General features: G+C 43.5%; 1 protein-coding gene and 1 non-coding gene across 2 annotated transcripts in view; both read right to left on the reverse strand.

Annotated features, from left to right (window-relative positions):
* The window catches only part of LOC124720254 (activated Cdc42 kinase-like), a 390,360-nt gene that overhangs the window by 288,258 nt on the left and 77,947 nt on the right, over positions 1–24,155 (reverse strand). The window contains exons 2-3 of the mRNA XM_047245572.1: positions 21,911–22,048; positions 12,116–12,322 (exon numbers count right to left, since the gene is read on the reverse strand). Of these exons, the coding sequence (XP_047101528.1) occupies positions 12,116–12,322; positions 21,911–22,048 (345 nt within the window). The remainder of the gene's footprint in view (positions 1–12,115; positions 12,323–21,910; positions 22,049–24,155) is intronic.
* Positions 2,143–2,217, reverse strand: Trnaw-cca. Its single transcript has one exon. It is a non-coding gene; the product is annotated as a tRNA-Trp (tRNA).

Genomic DNA, 24,155 nt, shown 5'->3' on the forward strand with positions numbered 1-24,155 from the left:
CAATGGCAAGGAAATCGTTTCTGAAGAAGAGAAATTTGTTAACATCGAGTATAGATTTAAGTGTCAGGAAGTCATTTCTGAAAGTATTTGTATGGAGTGTAGCCATGTATGGAAGTGAAACATGGACGATAACCAGTTTGGACAAGAAGAGAATAGAAGCTTTCGAAATGTGGTGCTACAGAAGAATGCTGAAGATAAGGTGGGTAGATCACGTAACTAATGAGGAGGTATTGAATAGGATTGGGGAGAAGAGAAGTTTGTGGCACAACTTGACTAGAAGAAGGGATCGGTTGGTAGGACATGTTTTGAGGCATCAAGGGATCACAAATTTAGCATTGGAGGGCGGCGTGGAGGGTAAAAATCGTAGAGTAAGACCAAGAGATGAATACACTAAGCAGATTCAGAAGGATGCAGGTTGCAGTAGGTACTGGGAGATGAAGAAGCTTGCACAGGATAGAGTAGCATGGAGAGCTGCATCAAACCAGTCTCAGGACTGAAGACCACAACAACAACAACCAGGGAGTCATCTGCGATGAAGCCCTATATGCTTCAGACTGTTGTGAAATCAAAAAGAATCATCTCACAGGCAAGCTTGAAATCCAAGAGAGAAAGATAATGAGGAAGATACTAGGACCGTCAAGGTAGGTAACAAATATGCAAGGGCAGGCTGGAAAGTAATGCCTCTGAATTTTTCATTTGGGTCTCAATATTAGTTGAGGTCTTAAGTGTCATACAGATTACTTTCCTGCTTTGTTGATGTGAGCCGCAATCCTCTGCCACTAGAGGGCTCTGAACTGTAGTGTGTGGTGGAGCGTAATATAATTATGCCAGCGTTTGAAAAACTGTGTGCTGTAAACGAGTTTCTAATCACAGAAAGTGTTTTTCCAATCGAACTCTGTAGAAGAGTGAAAGCTGTATACAGTAATGACTGCATCGATATCAGTAATGTGTGATGCCACGTTGTTATGCTCATAATGAAGGTAACACCAGTGCTAACCTCAACATGTATGAAAGAGTTCAGAGTGGACTTAAACCACTCCTTCGTGGACTTCACTTTGATAACAATGAAGCAGTGCTACCAGTGGCGAGGTTGTGGCTCCATCAACAAAGCAAAACATTCTACAGTGACAGTATCAACAAATTGGTCTCTCATTGGGAGAAATGTGTTCATTGTGTAGGTGACTATTTATTAAAAAAGCTTTAATAGGTTTCACTCAAAAGTTCAGAAGCATTAATTTTCAGCATGCCCTCGTAGAAAATGCCCAAAGTGGGAGCTTCAAAAATACTGCGAAAGGAAGAATGCCTAGCCTTATGTAGACATGTTTATCAGATGCACCCCAGCAGCTCATTGTGTCTGCTTCTCACATACTGGCAAACGAAGTAGACCAAGTCACCACGGTTGATGGAAGTGATAAAAGATCTGCACAACTTAAAACACTGGGCACATCTCAAGAAAACGCTGAAGCAAGTGAGGTCCCAGGGAAAACACCCAAAAAAGAAAACAGGTGTCCTCTGAACAGAAGAAGGAAGGAACAACATAGCAACTAATGGCCACTCCAAACACAAAAGCTGAATGGTGTGGTCCGTAGTTGGCCTACATGAAACAAGAAGAAAGGTACAGTTAGAGGACAATTCATTAAAATGCTTCATCCCCGGTATTTAATTGTGATGACTGATTTCAAAATTATATCATTTAATCTCATAACATGCTTGTCGCAATCCAACTCGACCGATAGTTTAAGAACATAAACTGAAGCAAATCGTAACCACATAAAAAATCAATAGCACTGCTGTGAAGAAAAAATACGCCAGTTGTTGGCTGCACCCAATATGAAGGCTTACACTGGAAAACTAAACGATTCAGATTTTGTTCATCAGGCATAACACTTAAGTTGCCGTGTCCTGTAGCACGACAAGATACTGGACCTTTAACACTGCTATACTTCACGCCTAAGAAATTACTGGAAGAAGTCTTAATAGAAATGTGATATGTGTTGTTGTAACACCAAAAAGTTGTTACTGTACAGTAATGAAAATTCTGGAATGCATTTCTCTAGGTAATATATCAAGTGTCTAGAATGAAATTTTCACTCTACAGTGGGGTGTGCACTGATATGAAGCTTCCTGGCAGATTAAAACTGTGTGCCGGACCGAGACTCGAACTCGGGACCTTTGCCTTTGGCGGGCAAGTGCTCTACCAACTGAGCTACCCAAGCATGACTCACGCCCGGTACTCACAGCTTTACTTCTGCCAGTACCTCGTCTCCTACCTTCCAAACTTTACAGAAGCTCTTCTGCGAAACTCCGCTGCAGAGTGAAAATCTCATTCTGGAAACATCCCCTAGGCTGTGGCTAAGCCATGTCTCCGCAATATCCTTTCTTTAGGAGTGCTATTTCTGCAAGGTTCGCAGGAGAGCCTCTGTAAAGTTTGGAAGGTAGGAGACGAGATACTGGCAGAAGTAAAGCTGTGAGGACGGGGCGTGAGTCGTGCTTGGGTAGCTCAGTCGGTAGAGCACTTGCCCGCCAAAGGCAAAGGTCCCGAGTTCGAGTCTCGGTCCGGCACACAGTTTTAATCTGCCACGAAGTTTCAATATATCAAGTGATTAACACTGCAAGTTCACATGCTAATGCAAGCGCGAGATAAGCCATTGCGAATGTGAAATGCTGGCACATTAATAACCCGTGTAACCACCAGAACGTCGAATGCAAGTACGCAAACTTCCATGCACTGCATTTTACAGGTGCCGGATGTCAGTTAATGGGACGGAGCTCTACGCCTTTTGCACTCGGTCGGTCGATACACAGACGGTTAATGGTGGTTGCGGATGATATCGGAACTGTCATCTGACGACGTCCCGTACGTGCTGGAACAGGCCTGGTGACGGAACAGGCCGAGGCAACACGCCGACATACTGTAGAGCGCGTCGGGTTACAACAGTGGTATCTGGGCGAGTGTTACCCTATTGGAAAATACCCCCTGGAATGCTGTTCACGAATAGCAGCACAATCACCAGATTGACATACAAATTTCCAGTCAGGGTGCACGGGATAACCACAAGAGTGCTCCTGTTGTAGTGCAGAAATCCACCCCAGACCATAACTCCAGGTGTAGGTTCAGTGTGTCTAGCATGCAAACAGGTCGGTAGTAGCCCCTCGACTGGTCTGCTTCCAACAAACACGCAGCCATCAGGGGCACCAAGGCAGAACCAGTTCTCGTCAGAAAAGACAACAGACCTCCACCGCACCCTCCAGTGAGCTCTCACTCGAAATCACTGAAGTCGTAAATGGCAGTGTATAGTGGTTAATAAAAAAAAAAAGAGAGAGAAAGAGAAGAAAAGAAAAGCTTGGAAATGTGTGAAGAAATGGTGAATAAAAAAGGGGTTTTAAAATCGTTAATGACCGTGAAAAAGGGAAAGAATGAAATGCAAATCGGACTTCGTATTACAGAAAAGTTACCGGACTTCGTGATTCGGAAAAGCTATTGCTGGGGTGGTCCTTGTGGCGTTTCTGAGCAAAAGTCAAACCAATTTCCACTACAAAAAATTTTTGAAAAAAGACAGAGAATAACAAATGTAACTAACAGGGGGAAATGGCGTAGATAAGAGTTCATCCTTTATCATGTTAACATGTCTTCTTTCGTGCGACGTCCAGGTCATCAAAAATCTCCTACTTCATTTCTGCATGAAAAGTCAGCTCCGAAATCTTGCAATTGTCCAGGAATCACTAATTTATACAAATTAAAATCATCTTGATACTGGATGCAATTTAATTTACTTTGCTACTTCCATCCTCCGAATTTCATAACAACTTCCACAATATGTCTACGCATTAAAATCAGATCAAGACTAGGTAATAAGTTTTTACGTCTGCATTAAGCTTCCGCTCTCGGGGAAAAAAAAAAAAAAGTTACAATTTTGTATTTTCTCTGCCGTCTAGCGCTCATACTGCTGCGATGGTATAATTTATGTCTGACGGAACGAGTGTAGCGTGGCGAAATTCAAAGTCCCGCTACAAGTGGCATGAGGTGCACGGAATACAGGGTGTGGTAGATAAGTAATGAGACTCAGTCTAGAAAAACAAATTTATTGATCCAGTTTGTACAAAACGTTAATATTCTTCAAAGTACTCGCCTTGGGCGTCGACACAACGTCGCCAGCGCGTTTTCCAAGCTTCATAGGCCCCACTGTAGTCCGTTTGAGTTATCCCAGTTAGTGGCTTCGTGACAGCACATTGGATGTTCGGAATATCGTCGAAACAATGACCCTTCAGGCATCTTTTGACCTTCGGAAATAGGAAGAAATCAGGAGGACTCAAGTCAGGGCTGTATGGTGGCTGTGGCAAAACTTCAACTCCAATTCGGGTCAAGTTGGAGGTCACGAGGAACGCTGTGTGCGCCGGAGCGTTGTCGTGGTGGAGACGCCAGCGTTGAGCAAGGTCCTGTCGCTTCCGTTTGACGGCTCTGTGCATCCGCTGAAGGACTTCTTTGTAGAATTCGGCATTGACAGTCTTCCCCTGAGGGACAAACTCTTTGTGAATTAACCCCCGCTTGTCGAAAAACACTATCAGCATTGTCTCGATGCGGGACTTTGACATTCTTGCTTTCTTCGGCCCCGGGGATACCGGTGTGTGCCACTCCGAGCTCTGGGCTTTCGTCTCTGGGTCGTACTGGAATGTCCACAATTCGTCGCCTGTTACTACATTGTCTAAAAAGTGTGGATTATTTTCCAAATCATTCAACATCTCACGGCAAACGTCCACTCATTGTTGCTTTTGTACGGCGGTGAGCACTCGGGGAAACAATTTTGCGCAAACTTTCCTCATCGTCAAATCTTGCGTAAAAATTTGGTGAACCGTAAATTTATTCACGGAGACCTCATCGGCGATCATTTTGAGACTTAAACGACGGTCGGAGTCCAGGAGTTCTTTCACTTTGGCCACCGTTTCATCCACACGACTCGTTGAAGGGTGTCCAGATCGTTCCATGTCTTGAACGGATTCCCTCCTGTTTTTAAATTCATTAAACCACCGGAACACTTGAGCTCTTGATAGGGAGTCTTCTTTGTAGGCCTCCGTTACCATAGCAAAAGTTTCTGAAGCAGTTTTGCCCAAGCGAAAGCAAAATTTGATTGCATACCGCTGTTCTATCGAGCGATCCATCTTCAGCGTTTTCACGAGTGTCACGGGCACACAAACAACGTAATACGCGAAGCTCGACCCTCACTGCACCAGAGCTCCGACGCGACTGCGAACCGGTTCTATTGTTAGCTCAGATCCCCCACAACGTGACGTACAGGTGGCGACCGCCCTGCGAGCGACTGGGGCGCCGCGCGGCGGCCGGTCTCATTACTTATCTACCACACCCTGTATACACCACAGGGCATCTGGCTCGGAGCTGTCCTCGAAATAACTGATTTGTACAGTTCGTTGTGTCACTGTGGTGATAACCGCTGCTAAAATTGATGCTGCAGATGCAGGACGATGCACCAGAGCCGCACAACAAATGCACAGGTCTCCCCTCGCACCTGGAGCCCAGGCTTTCTGTCACTGTACATTCTCGTGACCACCACTGTCAGTAATCGTGTACAGTGGCTACATTCCTGCCAAGCCTTCGTGCGATATCGCAGAAGGAACGTCCGGCTTCTCGTAGCCCTATTACGTGACCTTGCACAAACTGAGTGAGGCATTCATAATTGTGCCCTTGCCACCTTAAAGGCATTCTTGACTATAGTTCAATTCTTTTATCTTGGCAGTTCGCGCATGCCAACCCAGACTCGGAACATTGCTGCATTGCCAGTAGTAAGCGCCAAGCAAACTTACGTTTAGGGGGGAGCGCGCAGTTTATGAAGTAAAGCCGCCACGACCGCATTAAGCCTTTCGCTGTTACAGAGACGTGCTCCCCGCATTCCACGCTGTGCGCGATTTTGTCATCACTGCACTGCTCGCCTGTGCAGACACACGGTGTTCCGACTGCTTTGACACACTTATCATTCGATTTCAGAAAAACTATTTGGTTCAAAAATCTGATTTTTACACATCTTCCTGACTGATACCGTCCCCCCATAAATGACTTAATTTTGTTTCGATGTTCAACGCAGTTATTGTGCAGCATTAAATGTAGTAAACCATTGCACGAAATTTTTAAGAGTTTTCAGACGTAAAAGTCCATAGCGTATACTTTCCGTATGGTCGATTTTAGTTGCCACAAGAAATTTCAAAAAATTACATTCAAACGAATAAAATTCATGAAGTAAGACACTTCGATATTGTTTTTAAACAAAGAAAATATTATGCACCAACAAGGTTTGAACTCAGAACCTTCCACTTATCCGCCAAACACTTTCACCATTACGCTAACAGAGCTAGGCATCCAACAGACTTCCTGGAGGATTTTAAAATATGACACAAAATACTGAAAAACACTATTGGTATGACTATGAATTGCTCACGTTTCGTCGAAGTACAATAGGAAATAAACAATTACCGCTGTTCTTTATAGCAAAAAAGCGGTTAGTGAGAATGATACAAACATCTTTCCTTGCTATCGCCTGAATTAGGAGGCTTATTGCTTGTTTGGTTTAATTAATTAAAAGAATATGAAGCAATTGGTATAAAGAATGCTTTTTCTAAACTTTCTATAAAACAAATTCTGCTATCAAGACATTGCTTTTGTTCAATCGCTTTATTTATGACTGAACGTTTCTAAAACTGAAGACACTCGTCCGTGCTCTGCACTGCAGTCGAGCTCTGGCAACATCGTTCTCTGTTCATTGGCTGACTGTGTTTTGTGACATCAGATGCGCAGAACTTTCGAGAAGGTCCGTGCACCGATCCAAATTTGCAATTGTTCGTATGACGGGAAGTGCTGGGCAGCCAGGTCGTGCGCCATTTAACTAAAAAGTTGTTAGTCAAAGGGAACAATGTTTGGAGAATTTCCAGTGGCGGGTTTTGCCACGTGTTCGAGCACTGTCATGCTGCAAAATCACCCGTTCACGTATATCGTTGTACTGTGGCCGTTTGTCTTTCAGTGCTCGGCTCAAACAGATCAATTACTCTCGATAACGATCTCCTGTGTTGTTCCCGGCAGTTGCAGTAGCATCGAAAGCTTTCTCTCTTTCACAATCGTGCCGGTCATAGACGTCAAAATCACCGTTCTTGAAGCACGGAAACCATTTTCTGGGGAGTTCTCTCACTAACAGACGCCTCACCGTAGGTCTTACCCAGCTTTTCACGAGCCTCAGCCGCAGATTTCTTCATATCAAAGCAGAAAATTAAAACCTCCCACAGATGACGAGAATTAGGCTCGCAATTCAGCCGAGAATAGCTTTAAGATGCAATCAAAAATTGACTAATATTCTAATGGCATTATGTTCCCAAATGCCTACTCTTACTGTACGACACTTACAGCCTGCAACTTGCACCACTACTTTCCACTAATGCTGTCTACTGTAAAATGGCAGATGTGAAGTTGTAGACATAATAGAAAAATCCACTGTAAAAATAAATTGATGAAAATAATCAATTTATGAAAATGTAATGTAATTGGACAGATAAAAAAATCTACTCACTAAAAGCTGGTAGGAGGAAACTTATAAAGGTTAAGCAAAGGTGTGAGCTTTTCTGAGGCAGTGGCTCCTTCTTCTGGTAGAATGGCTGCTGAGGAAGGGAGAGAGGAAAAAAACTGACAAGGTTTAGGAAATGGGTGGAGTTTGAGAAATTGCACAGAACCCCAGGTCGAGGGAGACTTACCGGATGGGATGAGAAGAAAGACTGATCATTTTTGTGAAGTAGGATTACATTCAGAAACAGAGACTTTCAATGTCAGACCTTCGGGGGTAACTCTGAGCGATGAGCAGGTTTCAAGAAACAGAATGTGAGACCTTAGTTTTGACAGTGCAAAAGGACGTTTATCCTTCCAAAAAAAAAAAAATATTGTTCAAATGGCTCTGAGCACTATGGGACTTAACATCTGTGGCCATCAGTCCCCTAGAACTTAGAACTACTTAAACCTAACCAACCTAAGGACATCACACACATCCATGCCCGAGGCAGGATTCGAACCTGCGACCGTAGCAGTCGCGCAGTTCCGGACTGAGCGCCTAGAACCGCGAGACCACCGCGGCCAGCTTTATCCTTCTCAATCCGTCCAGTACATCTCCCCTGACCTGGGGTTCTGAGTGACTTACAACAACTTACTTTTCTTACTATTACTACTTGTTCTTTCTATGATAAATCAACTTGTTACAAATACACTACTGGCCATTAAAATTGCTACACCACAAAGATGACATGCTACAGATGCGAAATTAAACCAACAGGAAGAAGATGCTGTGATATGCAAATGATGAGCTTTTCAGAGCATTCAAAAAAGGTTGGCGCCAGTGGCGGCACCTACAACGTGCTGACATGAGGAAAGTTTCCAACCGATTTCTCATACACAAACAGCAGCTGACCGGCGTTGCCTGGTGAAACGTTGTTGTGATGCCTCGTGTAAGGAGGAGAAATGTGTACCATCACGTTTCCGACTTTGATAAAGGTCGGATTGTAGCCTATCACGATTGCGGTTTATCGTATCGCGACATTGCTGCTCACGTAGGTCGAGATCCAATGACTGCTGGCAGAATATGGAATCAGTGGGTTCAGGAGGGTAATACGCAACACCATGCTGGATCCCAACGGCCTTGTATCACTAGCAGTCAAGATGACAGGCATCTTATCCGTATGGCTGTAACGGATCGTGCAGCCACGTCTCGATCCCCGAGTCCACAGATGGGGATGTTTGCAAGACAACAACCATCTGCACGAACAGTTCCACGATGTTTGCAGGAGCACAGGCTATCAGCTCGGAGACCGTGGCTGCGGTTACCCTTGACGCTGCATCACAGACTGAAGTGCCTGCGATGGTGTACTCGACGACGAACCTGGGTGCACGAATGGCAAAACGTCATTTTTTCAGATGAATCCAGGTTCTGTTTACAGCATCATGAAGGTCGGATCCCTGTTTGGCATCATCGCGGTGAACGCGCATTGGAAGCGTGTATTTGTCATCACCATACTGGCTTATCACCCGGCACGATGGTATTGGGTGCCATTGGTTACACGTCTTGGTCACCTCTTGTTCGCATCAACGGCACTTTGAACAGTGTATGTTACATTTGAGATGTGTTACTTCATTCGATCCCTGGGAAACCCTACATTTCGGCAGGATAGTGCATGACCGCATGTTGCAGGTCCTGTACGGGCCTTTCTGGATACAGAAAATGTTCAACTGCTGCCCTGGCCAGCACATTCTCCAGATCCCTCACCAATTGAAAACGTCTGGTCAATGGTGGCCGAGCAACTGGTTCATCACAATACGCCAGTCATTACTCTCGATGAACTGTGGTATCGCGTTGAAGCTGCATGGGCAGCTGTACCTGTACACGCCATCCAAGCTATGTTTAACTCAATGCCCAGGCGTATCGAGGCCGTTATTACGGTCACACGTGGTTGTTGTGTGTACTGATTTCTCAGGATCTATGCACCCAAATCGCATGAAAATGTAATCGCATGTCAGTTCTAGTACAATATACAGGGTTATTACAAATGATTGAAGCGATTTCACAGCTCTACAATAACTTTATTATTGGAGATATTTTCACAATGCTTTGCACACACGTGTAAAAACTCAAAAAGTTTTTTTAGGCATTCACAAATGTTCGATATGTGCCCCTTTAGTGTTTCGGCAGACATCAAGCCGATAATCAAGTTCCTCCCACACTCGGCGCAGCATGTCCCCATCAATGAGTTCGAATGCATCGTTGATGCGAGCTCGCAGTTCTGGCACGTTTCTTGGTAGAGGAGGTTTAAACACTGAATCTTTCACATAACCCCACAGAAAGAAATCGCACGGGGTTAAGTCGGGAGAGCATGGAGGCCATGACATGGATTGCTGATCACGATCTCCACCACGACCGGATCCATCGGTTTTCCAATCTCCTGTTTAAGAAATGCCGAACATCATGATGGAAGTGCGGTGGAGCACCATTCTGTTGAAAGATGAAATCGGCGCTGTCGGTCTCCAGTTGTGACATGAGCCGATTTTCCAGCATGTCCAGATACACGTGTCCTGTAACGTTTTTTTCGCAGAAGAAAAAGGGGCCGTAAACTTTAAACCGTGAGATTGCACAAAACACGTTAACTTTTGGTGAATTGCGAATTTGCTGCACGAATGCGTGAGGATTCTCTACCGCCCAGATTCGCACATTGTGTCTGTTCACTTCACCATTAAGAAAAAATGTTGCTTCATCACTGAAAACAAGTTTCGCACTGAACGCATCCTCTTCCACGAGCTGTTGCAACCGCGCCGAAAATTCAAAGCGTTTGACTTTGTCATCGGGTGTCAGTGCTTGTAGCAATTGTAAACGGTAAGGCTTCTGCTTTAGCCTTTTCCGTAAGATTTTCCAAACCGTCGGCTGTGGTACGTTTAGCTCCCTGCTTGCTTTATTTGTCGACTTCCGCGGGCTACGCGTGAAACTTGCCCGCACGCGTTCAACCGTTTCTTCGCTCACTGCAGGCCGACCCGTTGATTTCCCCTTACAGAGGCATCCAGAAGCTTTAAACTGCGCATACCATCGCCGAATGGAGTTAGCAGTTGGTGGATCTTTGTTGAACTTGGTCCTGAAGTGTCGTTGCACTGTTATGACTGACTGATGTGAGTGCATTTCAAGCACGACATACGCATTCTCGGCTCCTGTCGCCATTTTGTCTCACTGCGCTCTCGAGCGCTCTGGCGGCAGAAACCTGAAGTGCGGCTTCAGCCAAACAAAACTTTATGAGTTTTTCTACGTATCTGTAGTGTGTCGTGACCATATGTCAATGAATGGAGCTACAGTGAGTTTATGAAATCGCTTCAATCATTTGTAATAGCCCTGTATTTGTCCAATGACTACCCGTTTATCATCTGCATTTCTTCTTGGTGTAACTATTTTAACGGCCAGTAGTGTAGAAAATTATTATATTACATTCGAAACCCTGAGAACTAATGTGCCTCATACCCTAGAGGAAATTATTGTTCCTGGCACTCTTTTAACAGGTAAACCAAAGATTTTGAACACCACAATGTTTGGATTTCATATTGGGTACACAAAACAACCAGCATATTTTATTCTTACAGAAGCACTAGTGGTTAACAACGTAGTTTACATTTTGGATAACTTTACGAAGTTCAGTGTTTTGTCTGAGTTGGACTGCCAGAACCACATTCAGAATGAATCAGCATAATTTCGAGATGAATCACCTGACTTAAATATCACCAATAACACAGCTGGATGGATTAGCCAGTAACAGTAGATTGATGAAACAAATTCTCACTGCCCTTGATTGATTGATTTTAACAGGAGAGCTAAAATAGCTTAGGTGTAAATCGCCACTGCCCGCACCGAAACTAGATTTATTGTGCGGTATCGCTCCCTGTATATCTAGTAAAGCCAACCAGTGCCCATAAATAGTGCAAGGAGTCCCTCTACGAGTTTTTTGTTAGACACAATTCCTTCGGGTTTAGTTGTCCCGTAGTTTCCGTATCTTTTACTCTCCAATGCCATGCATTCAAAGATTAGGTGTGATGCAGTTTCTTCATCCTCATCACAGATCCTACATTTAGGGTCCTCTTCCATTATACCCATTGTGTGTGGGTGTTTTTCGAAGTTCCCATGGCCGGCATCAGTCCAGCCATGAGTTTGATCTCTTTCCTGTTCAATCCCAGGATTACAGAGCTTCTTTTAAAACACGGCTTCGGCATCATTACCTTACCATGCTTTCGTTTACGGACCTCGGTCTAATATCCTATGTGCTGTTTCCTAAGCCAGTTCCTTAGTTCTAATTTGATCATAGCCTCGGTGATTGTCAAGACAGGTTCCGGTCCAATAAATGGAGTTGTTGCCCCCATCCTAGCCAATCTATCGGCTTGATCATTGCCACACATCCCTGAGTGGCCAGGGACCCACACTAGGTACACCCCATGGCTTCCCCCTAGCTCCACCAGAGCCCTGTAGCAATTTGCAACAATCTTAGATCTTGCCGTTACTGCCACCCGTGTCACCAGACGAGGTGACCACCATGCTCTCCTCCGATAACTCACCCTCTCGCCGTCGTTGGTCCAGACGCCCTGCTGCACGACGCCGAACTCCCCCGAGCCGAGCTCCTTGTTGACGATGATGGCCTCTGCGGGGATGATGTGCTTGTTGGGGACGCGCACCGCCGGCTTGTCCGGCCCCTCGTCCGGCAGCATCGCCACCATCGACGCCACCTGCTGCTCGTCGCCCCGACGGCTGCCCGGCAGGATCATCTGCGCAGAGCAGTTCCCTCGTCGTGAGGCAAACTCTACAAAATCTTACCGTCTAAAAACACAAGTATACTGTGAAATGACGAACATACCGAGAGCGTGCTAGGAATATATGTATAGCCGAACCTGACAAAACTGAGTTGTGTAAGATATTGAGTCTTACGCTGTCAGTCACTATTTACAGAGGACGTGTCTCGAATTGGAGACCTCACAACTTGTACAACAGACTGTGAAAAAACACTATTTATTTATTCAGTATATGGAATTGTAAACCACATATATGAGGCGTGTTTTTTAAGTAAGAACCGTTTTGAAATTTAAAAAATAAGATGTGCTAAGATATCTCAATAATTTTATTTTTACATGAAAGCCTGTACCTTAATCTACGCACTGACGCCATTAGTCTCATTCTTCCTTGTTTACGTTGTGTGTTTAAGATGGCTCCGATAATGGTGAGCTCCACCGACTGTGAAGTAGGGGCTGTTCTAATATTTCTTAGTGCTAAAGGCCTAAATGCGGTCGATATTTATCGTGAGATCTGTGCAGTTTACGGAGAGAACATTATGAGTGATGGAATGGTAAGAAAGTGGGTGAGAGCATTTAAAGATGGCCGCACAAATGTGCACGATGAACAACGGAGTGGGCGTCCTTCGGTCATGAATGAAAGTTTGGTGCAGCAAGTGGACAATAAGGTGAGAGAAAACAGACGGTTTACGATTTCCTCCTTGCGGGATGACTTTCCTAATGTTTCTCGTAGCGTTTTGTATGGCTTTGTGCCCACGTTGGGTACCGAAAATATTGACGGATGTGCAAAAAACCAAACGTTTAGGCGATGCATTTACTTTCCTTGAGCGGTACCACAACAACGGCGATGACTTCTTAAGCCACATTGTTACAGGCGATGAAACATGGGTGGCCTACGTCACACCAGAATCAAAGCAACAGCCTGTGGAAGTTGAGAAAGGGCATTGTTTGGCTGCAAGACAATGCCCGTCCACATGTGGCGAATCAGACCAAAGATCTCATCACATCTTTTCGGCGGGAAACTCAAGATCATCCTCCGTACAGCCCCGATCTTGCGCCCAGTGACTACCGTCTGTTCCTGCACTTGAAGAAACACCTGGGCGGTCAGCGTCTTCAAGACGATGACGAAGTCAAAACAGTCGTGATGCAGTGGTTAACAAGTCGGGCGGCAGACTTCTATGAGGAGGGTATTCAAAAACTGGTACAACGTTATGACAAGTGCCTCAATATTGACGGAAATTATGTAGAAAAGTAGATTAAGGTACAGGCTTTCATGTAAAAATAAAATTACTGAGATATCTTAGCACGTCTTTTTTTAATTTCAAAACGGTACTTACTTAAAAAACACACCTCATAATAATATACATAGGGGGTCCAGAAAAATGTAGATTTTCTTTGATAGTCAGCATTTATGGAACAAAATGATATACTGTTACAGTTCTTTCACGGGGGAGAAACTTATTTTATGTATGCAAAGTGACCCCCATTAGCAACCAGACAATACCGATGACACTGGACTGTTGATCGAACTACAGCTGACAGCGTTGCCATTTTATAGCCGCACAGGATGCCTCGACGGTTTCTCATAGCTCGTTCAGTTTAGCTGGCTTCTGTTGGTAAACTTCGTCTTTCAAAGTTCCCCATAGATAGAAGGCAAGAGGTGTAAGGTCTGGAGACCGTCGTGGTTAATCAACAGCTCCTCTTCAACCTATCCATTGTCCGGGTAGATTTTCATCCAAGCAGGCTCGGACATCTCTGCAGTAGTGAGGCGGAGAGCCATATTGTTGCAGCTAAAATATTTCACTTCCAAACACCTCTCTGACAGCAGGTAAAATCGATGTTTGCAGCATATGAAGATACGCCTCACCAGGTACAGTACCTTCAAAGAAGAGATGGCCGATCAAACAGCGCAGTGGCAGACCACACCACAAATGAACAGATGGTAGATTAACACGTTTGTCCACATGAATGTGAGGATTCTCAGGAGCTCATACATGCAGTTGGGGCTGTTTGCAGTACCATTCAGTTTGAACTGTGCCTCATCAGACCAGATAACCAGAGCTGCAAACCGTTCACCCTAACAAAGCACGACTTCAAACCACTTGCAGTACTCCATTCTTAGATCCGTGTCATCCTCGTCCATAGCTTGCAGCAATCTTGGAATGTACACTTTCCATTTTGCAACCTTCATAATTTGGCTTAACCCACCTTTATACGCACCCTGCTTTGCAGATTTTTTGGGGTGACTTAGTAAAATGTTGCAACACAGCAGCACTGGAAGCTGGACTCATTCATGTTTCTGGTCGGCCAGACCTTTCCTTACACACATCTTTAACAGTACTGTCGGCTTCAAATTTATCCTCAAAATGACAAATTGTTGCACGTGTTGGTGGCCGAGTTCCGTACACATTACATCATTGTCGTCGTACCTCCATCAAGTTTTCATATTTCCAGTATCATTTCAATACTGCCTTGCACTGCTCGACCAACAGTCTTACATCATTCATTGCTGCACTGTCAACTGCTGGAAAACACTTGCCAAGATCTGTTGAGTAAACAATGTACTACACTACTTCACAAAATTGCATCAATACCTCATTTTGTTCCAAAAATATCAACTACCACAGAACGTTTCTGTATGAACACAGATACAAATGACAGTTTACAAAGGCTTTGGATCACAGTGAAGAATACAGACTGCAGCCATAACAATATGTGGTTGAAGCACATTATCATGTGAAAGTAGAAGACAGATTATTGGAAAACAGGAAAAAGAAGAGAATCAAAGCATATGAGACATGGTGTTGCAGAAAGATGCTAATTTTTCAGTGGACTGACTACGTAAGAAATAAGGAGATTGACTGCAAAAATGGAAAGGAATACGAGTGTTTAAGAAGGGTAGTAGGAGTAATCCATCGAACTACAGACCTATATCATTGACGTCGGTTTGCAGTAGGGTTTTGGAGCATATACTGTATTCAAACATTATGAATCACCTCGAAGGGAACGATCTATTGATACGTAATTAGCATGGTTTCAGAAAACATCGTTCTTGCACAACACAGCTAGCTCTTTATTCGCACGAAGTAATGGCCACTATCCACAGGGGATCTCAAGTTGATTTCGTATTTCTAGATTTCCGGAAAGCTTTTGACACCGTTCCTCACAAGTGACTTCTAATCAAGCTGCGGGCCTACGGGGTATCGTCTCAGTTGTGCGACTGGATTTGTGATTTCCTGTCAGGAAGGTCGCAGTTCGTAGTAATAGACGGCAAGTCATCGAGCAAAATTGAAGTGATATCAGGTGTTCCCCAGGGAAGCGTCCTGGGACCTCTGCTGTTCCTGATCTATATAAATGACCTGGGTGACAATCTGAGCAGTTCTCTTAGGTTGTTCGCAGATGATGCTGTAATTTACCGTATAGTAAGGTCATCCGAAGACCAGTATCAGTTGCGAAGCGATTTAGAAAAGATTGCTGTACGGTGTGGCAGGTGGCAGTTGACGCTAAATAACGAAAAGTGTGAGGTGATCCACACGAGTTCCAAAATAAATCCGTTGGAATTCGATTACTCGATAAATAGTACAATTCTCGAGGCTGTCAATTCAACTAAGTACCTGGGTGTTAAAATTACGAACAACTTCAGTTGGAAAGACCACATAGATAATATTGTGGGGAAGGCGAGCCAAAGGTTGCGTTTCATTGGCAGGACACTTGGAAGATGCAACAAGTCCACTAAAGAGACAGCTTACACTACACTCGTTCGTCCTCTGTTAGAATATTGCTGCGCGGTGTGGGATCCTTAGCGGGTGGGATTGACGGAGGACATCGAAAGGGTGCAAAAAAGGGCAGCTCGTTTTGTATTATCACGTAATAGGGGAGAGAGTGTGGCAGATATGATACGCGAGTTGGGATGGAAGTCATTAAAGCAAAGACGTTTTTCGTCGCGGCGTGATCTATTTACGAAATTTCAGTCACCAACTTTCTCTTCCGAATGCGAAAATATTTTGTTGAGCCCAACCTACATAGGTAGGAATGATCATCAAAATAAAATAAGAAATCAGAGCTCGAACAGAAAGGTTTAGGTGTTCGTTTTTCCGCGCGCTGTTCGGGAGTGAAATGGTAGGGAGATAGTATGATTGTGGTTCGATGAACCCTCTGCCAAGCACTTAAATGTGAATTGCAGAGTAATCATGTAGATGTAGATGTGATTAAAAAGTAATGGGAACTTTTTTCTGAAAGAATCTTTACTCATCAGTATCAATTGTGTCTCTCTTGAAAGTAATCCCCCTCAGATATAATACACTAGTGCCAGCACTTTTTGAGTCTTGGAAGCACTTCTGGAACTTATTTTTCATTACGGTATTAATCTCCTTCAGCGAATCTGTGTTTCTCTTAACAGTGGTGGCAAAATGACGTCCTTTCACAGTTATCTACAGCCTCGGGAACAGAAACGAGTCACTGGGTACCATGTCTGGTGAATATTGCGCTGAGGCAACATAAAGGTACTTTTTTTCTGCCAAAAAATCATGAACAAGCATTGAGTTGTCAGTGGGAGCATTATTGTGACGCAATGTTCACGAGAAGTTTTGCCACAATTCTGGTTGTTTTTTTTTGTTTTTTGTTTTTGGACCACTTCACACAGATGGTAACTTCCAAGTACTGTTCCTTATTGATCGTACAACCATAAATCAGGAGCTCTTTATGCATTATCTCAATATAATCAAAGAAAACAGTGAGAAGAACCTCCACATGTGATCAAACTTGTCGAATTTTTTTGGTCTTGATTCTTTAAGGAAGTTCCTATGCAACAATTGGGCCTCAGTTTTTACATCATACCTGTCTATCCATATTTTTTCACCTCTTCGAACCTTCTATAAAAGTTCTGTATCATTGTAGACTTCATTCAGTAATTCCTGAGTGATTTCTACACAGTGTTGGTTTTGATTGAAATTCAATAATTTCGGAACAGACCTCATTGCTACATGTCTCGTGCCCAAAAAATCTGAAAAAATTGCTCGACATGAGCCAAAAGATAAGCTGACACCATCAGCAAGTTCTTTAACGGTGATTTGGCAATTTTCCAAAACCCTTTTCTTCACTTCTTCCACATTGTCCTTAGTAATCAATGTGCTATGGCATCCAGGGCAGTTGCCGTCTTCAGCGTCTTTCGACCCTCTTAGAAGCGTCTATACCACTACATAAACTCTTGTTTACTCATAGTAGTTCTGCCAAAAGTCACAGTCAACATTTTGAAAACTAAATATTCAAAACAGCTGAAAATGTAAAAATACATCAGGAAAATGTGTACCAACAAGAAGCAAAAAAATGAAAATCGGATAGCCTGTGAAATTAAAGAAATTCCTCTTACTTTCTGTCTGATCACACTTCACATTCCTATGTATACTAATTCGGAAGTTAGTTGATTCGTGATTTTTGAGACTTTTAAACTGTGCAGGTAAGAATAGTCAACAGTGACCGAACTTCGGTATGATGGTCTAATTATTACAAAAACATTACACTGAATTTACAAAGCATTAGGAATTTATGCAGTAGAGTTGAATCTGATTGCACTAAACAACTCATTTGCTTTATGTTAATGATTGACTGTGACTGCTCTGCTCACTCTGCTAGAACGATTATATCTGATTATTTGTAATTGAAGTTGGAGGGGGGGGGGGGGGGGGGGGGAGGGAGAGGGAAAGAAATGGAGGAGAACTAGTAAAAGCTGCATCAGGACTTTATGCAGAATCATCAGCGACGAGTGAAAATGGGTGCTGCACCGGCGCCCAAACCCGAACCCAAGACATCCTGCTTAGTATGCAGCTGCATTTATCACTGCACCACCCGGACACAGCATTTATGACAGATAATTATTTCCAATTTCGTCTGTTCCGTCATGGATAGTATTATACTGCATAGGGCCATCAGTCAAATCTTCTGTAAAATTCAAACATTTAGTAAGCCAACAGTTATATCCCTAGTGATCACTGCCTAATTACTTATTATTTAATTGTCTTTGAGAGTTATTCAGAAAACAAAGAACTTTTTTCCTACATAAATTTTTATTTGTTATAATTAAATCAAACTATTTCATGTACGATGTGATATTGAAGTTACTTTTCTACATAGTCACCATTAAAATTTAGCCACCTGTCATAACATTTTATCAGCTTTTCTATACCTTCTGGATATCCAGTTGCTGCCAAGTTGTTGAACATTTGATGTTAGGCTTCTTAAGATTATCATCACTACCATAGCGTTGTCTACTCAAAAAATCTTTCAATTTGAGGAGTAAGTTATAATCACTTGGGGCCGAGTCTAGACTGAACGACACATGTTGAAACATTTCCCACCGGACCAGCTGAAGCGAGTCCTGCATCGCTCCTGCTGCACAGGGACTTGCATTAACGTGAAGGAGGAAAGCATTCAGCACCGGTCATTTTTTAAGAGCGCAGCAAACTGGTTGAAGAAGTCTCTGGAAGGAGGCCACAGCAATCCACTAATTGTGAAACGTTTATCTTCTCGGATGTGTCTTTCAATCCTTGCTCCGAGTCCATCAGCCACCAATGAGGGCTGGTCCAAGCAATCTCCATTGTGAACATTTTTCCATCTGCCATTAAACAGGATCACCACTTTCCAACTGATGCTTCGTTCATCGCATTACCGTAAACCTTGGTTATCTGCTTATAAATTTTGATGCAAAACACGTTTTGGACATTTAAAAGGCAGATAACACTGTGCAGATCAGACTCTGGCAATCATCAGTTTTGTCACACATTTTAAAGTCGCACAGCTAAGCAGTAATCGACTGCACTGGATCGTAGGTGACGCCACACTGAAGCGGACGAGTGCCGAGGTCAGTCGTCGAATGGCAGTTGTGATGGGTGCTTGAGGTCTGGTATCAAAACAAAACATTCTTTACTTTTTGTATGACCCTTGAGTATTTATCCGTGAGTTTACATATCATCCACTGCCTGTTTCCCTAGGTATTCTACGAGGGTTGACTGAAAAGTAATGCCTCCACTTTCGTAACTCTTCACAGTTGGCAGCACTGGTATGCGGCAGGTACTGGCTCGTTCTGTAGCCTCTTCTCTACAGCTCCAGTTCGCGGGAAGCCTCAGCATTGAAGGGTTGTGTCGTTACAGTGTAAAGTACGGAACCCTGCGCAGATGGTCGGTCAGCGCAATTTAAGCAACGTGCAGTCATTGAATTCTTGACAGCAGAAGGTGTCACCCCAAAGGAGATTCATCAGAGAATGAAAGCAGTTTATGGTGATTGTGCCGATGTAAGTACTGTGCGTCATTGGGCGAGTAAGTTTAAAGATGTTGAGGCGGGAACATCTGACCTGTGTCACAGACAAAGAGTTGGAGGTCCTACGACAGCAACCACCGAGTTTCACAAGCAAAATGTTGACATATTGATTGAGGATGATCGTCTTATCACTCGGAGAGAAATTACAAGCACAATTGGCATTTCACAAGAACGTGTGTCCGCCGCGATAGCTGAACGGTCAGGGTGACAGACTGCTGTCCCAAGGGGCCCGTGTTCGATTCCCGGCAGGGTCGGGGATTTTCTCCGCTCAGGGATGGGTGTCGTGTTGTCTTCATCATCATTTCATCCCCATTCGGCGTGCAGGTCGCCCAATCTGGCGTTGGATGTAGTAAGACCTGCACCAAGGCGGCCAGATCTGCCCCGTGAGGGGCCTCCCGGCCAATGACGCCAAATGCTCATTTCCATTTTCCACAAGAAAGTGTGGGTCACACGTTTTCCTGCAGTGTGACAATGCCAAACAACACACTTCACGTGCCACCACAGCAGAACTTCAGAGACTGAATCTGACCACCGTATGGCAATCTCTGTACAGTCCAGGTTTAGCACCGTCTGACTTCCATCTGTTCCCGATAACAGAAGACGATCTGCTTGTTGAGAAAACTGTGAGACTGTGGTTGCGGAAACAGAGTGTCGACTTCTTCCGTGACGGCTTCAGAAAACTTGTTCATCGTTGGCAGAAATGTATCAAACTGGCTGGTGATTATGTGGAAAAGTGAATATTGGTAATTAAGATCACGTTCTAAGGATTGTTTCTGCATTTGATTTATTAAAATATTCCCATCCAACCCAATTAAAGAAGGTGGAGGCTTTACTTTTCCTTCAACCCTCATAGATAACTTTTCATTGCTTACATAATGGCGTATCGAAACCGTGTACAACCGAACCCGAGTGCTGACGAGGCGTGCGACAGTCTAAGGTTATGCACTTGCCCTTTTGTGGATAGGCAGCAGAAGAAAGTTACCAAATCTTCCTCAGGTACTGCAACTTCACTCGGGCTTGTACACGATCTTTTATCATGACTCGGCTGCAAAAGGGGTTCGGTTGTGGACAGTTGCATTCACGCTCTATATTGAGTAAATAACCAGCCTAAGTACAGCACTGAATGAATTCAAGTATATGTCTAGATCACGATCGTTCACAAATGATTTACACCGACAACAGTTCAGAATGAAAACTGTTTTTATTTTACTAAATCACATCCACAAAACAAACTGACGGCCACGTGATACTATGTCGGCGGCCAGTCGCACCGACCTTACCGCACCGACGGACCACGATCAAAAGACCATGACCTTTGTCCCCTATCCTCTGTCCTGTGTCCAGTCACATGACAATACATTAGTCAAATACATTATTTCTAAACACGGCCATCATGCATTTACGATGTTACAATACTAAAATGCGTAAAACTAAATACCTTATATTATTTTGTAGACAATCATCAGACTATTTACATATTTAAGGGCACTCCACTTTTTGGCAGTTTCACTCCTCTTCTTTTGTTTAATCACATCTTTGCCTAAAAGGTGTGGCATACGAAATATTCATTTTGCTCTACATAGATCGAAAACTGAACAGTACCTCCACAATAAGAGACAATAACTTATTATGCAGAGGTTCTGAAACATCCTTAGAACTTAATCTTTATATAAAACAAGTTCTTTAATGTCCAAAATATTATCCCTGCTACTATGCTTTAATTTTGAGTTTTGAACTATTCTGAAGAGCTCTTATGTTTATGGAGTACTCCTATTTCAGTGATCAGATACCCAGCAAATCCAATGATTAGCAAGACAAGCACACCTTACATTACTAACACATGTACCAAGTTATTCACTGAGACAAAGGCAATTATGTAACTAAGTAACTCAATGTGAAACTGTTATATGCTGCCTCTTCTCTTTAACAAGAAGGTGACTCCATAAATATACTGACTTGTGCTTCCTATACCCCAACTGTTCTTCCACAGTAAACATTACCACATCCAGCAAATCAGTTACACTATTACAGTATCCCTTGTAACCTCACTGTACATTGCAACACTGCTTTAGTAGCGGAAGTGACCACCCTGCAACACTGTTATTACACACCTGTTACAGAGTGGTTGGCACTGGACAGGAGGCTGTGGCGGGACGCATCAAACGTGCCAGACTGAATTGGGGAGAGAAGAGTGAGCAAGAAAGGCAACCAGCAACAATGGAAATATCTGTAGTAATGGAACACAGACAGGCTCACCTTTTTGAGCTTGGAGAGGTAGTTCTGTGGAAAGTGCTTCTGGAAGTACTTGTTGAGGCGCCGGACTTCTGGCCGCGACATCCCGATGCTGTGCAGGTCGTCCTCGGTGACGTACTTGAGTTGTGGCACATTCTGCACCTGCAATTAAAAGCGGTAACTGTGTGAGCCCCAGTTTCCTGAGTGTACGAGTGGAGAAGGCACAGGGTACCACAGAACTGTTACGTACCACTAGAACTTGATAGTACATCCAATTTATCTGTGCAAAAGCTATCATCTCAATTTAGCTCGCCTTATGTACAATAATAATAATTCCAATCCCAAAGAAAGCAGGTGTTGACACATGTGAAAATTACCGAACTATCAGTTTAATAAGTCACAGCTGCAAAATACTAACACGAATTCTTTACAGACGAATGGAAAAACTAGTAGAAGCCAACCTCGGGGAAGATCAGTTTGGATTCCGTAGAAACATTGGAACACGTGAGGCAATACTGACCCTACTACTTATCTTAGGAAATAGATCAAGGAAAGGCAAACCTACGTTTCTAGCATTTGTAGACTTAGAGAAAGTTTTTGACAATGTTGACTGGAATACTCTCTTTCAAATTCTGAAGTTGGCAGGGGTAAAATACAGGGAGCGAAAGGCTATTTACAGTTTGTACAGAAACCAGATGGCAGTTATAAGAGTCGAGGGGCATGAAAGGGAAGCAGTGGTTGGGTAGGGAGTGAGACAGGGTTGCAGCCTATCCCCGATGTTATTCAATCTGTATATTGAGCAAGCAGTAAAGGAAACAAAAGAAAAATTCGGAGTAGGTATTAAAACTCATGGAGAAGAAATAAAAACTCTGAGGTTCAGCGATGACATTGTAATTCTGTGAGAGACAGCAAAGGACTTGGAAGAGCAGTTGAACAGAATGGACAGTGTCTTGAAAGGAGGATATAAGATGAACATCAACAAAAGCAAAACGAGGATAATGGACTGCAGTCGAATTAAGTCAGGTGATGCTGAGGGAATTACATTAGGAAACGAGACACTTAAAGTAGTAAAGGAGTTTTGCTATTTGGGGAGCAAAATAACTGATGATGGTCGAAGTAGAGAGGATATAAAATGTAGACTGGCAATGACAAGGAAAGAGTTTCTGAAGAAAAGAAATTTGTTAACATCGAGTATAGATTTAAGTGTCAGGAAGTCGTTTCTGAAAGTATTTGTATGAGGTGTAGCCATGTATGGAAGTGAAACATGGACGATAAATAGTTTGGACAAGAAGAGAATAGAAGTTTTTGAAATGTGGTGCTACAGAAGAATGTTGAAGATTAGATGGGTAGATCACATAACTAATGAGGAGGTATTGAATAGAATTGGGGAGAAGAGAAATTTGTGGCACAAGTTGACTTGAACAAGGGATCGGTTGGTAGGGCATATTCTGAGGCATCAAGGGATCTCCAATTTAGTATTGGAGGACAGCGTGGAGGGTAAAAATCGTAGAGGGAGACCAAGAGATGAATACACTAAACAGATTCAGAAGGATGTAGGCTGCAGTAGGTACTGGGATATGAAGAAGCTTGCACAGGATAGAGTAGCATGGAGAGCTGCATCAAACCAGTCTCAGGACTGAAGACCACAACAACAACAATCTACATTTGTTCTAGACACTATCCACAATCCACCACACAGTGCTTGGCAGAGGGTACCTTGTACCCCTTCCTGTTGCACTCACAAACGGAGAGAGGGAAAAATCGATTACCCGTGACAGTTGTTTGATAAGTCTGGTAAAAAGGCCAGGAAAAAAATGTTCGTTTCATACACATTTCACCTGACATTGTCTCCTTTGAGGGATACACACTGGTCCAGTGATCCTACAGCTTCTTGACCCCATCAGAAAAATAGGTTTTGTCAAAAGCTCTGCAAAACACTTGTTGACTGCATACATCACTTGCTCATTTGATAAAAATTTCTTCCCAGTAAGAAAAAGTTTCAAGTTAGGGAAGAGGAAGGGGTCACTTGGGGTTTAGTCTGGTGAATAGGGTGGATGAGAAACCAACTCAAAGCCTAGTTTACGGACTTTCGCCATTGTTATCACTGATGTGTGGGATGTTGTATTATCCCGGTGAAAGAGCACTTTTTTGTGCCAAACTTAGTCTTTCTTCAGCCAACCCAAGTTTCAAACAATGCAACAATAAAGCATAATAGGGTCTAGCCTTATGATTCTGACTTTTTCCAAGTAATCTACACGGATTATTCCTC

This window comes from Schistocerca piceifrons, chromosome 11, assembly GCF_021461385.2.
Source record: "Schistocerca piceifrons isolate TAMUIC-IGC-003096 chromosome 11, iqSchPice1.1, whole genome shotgun sequence".
In the NCBI taxonomy this organism is placed as follows: domain Eukaryota; kingdom Metazoa; phylum Arthropoda; class Insecta; order Orthoptera; family Acrididae; genus Schistocerca; species Schistocerca piceifrons.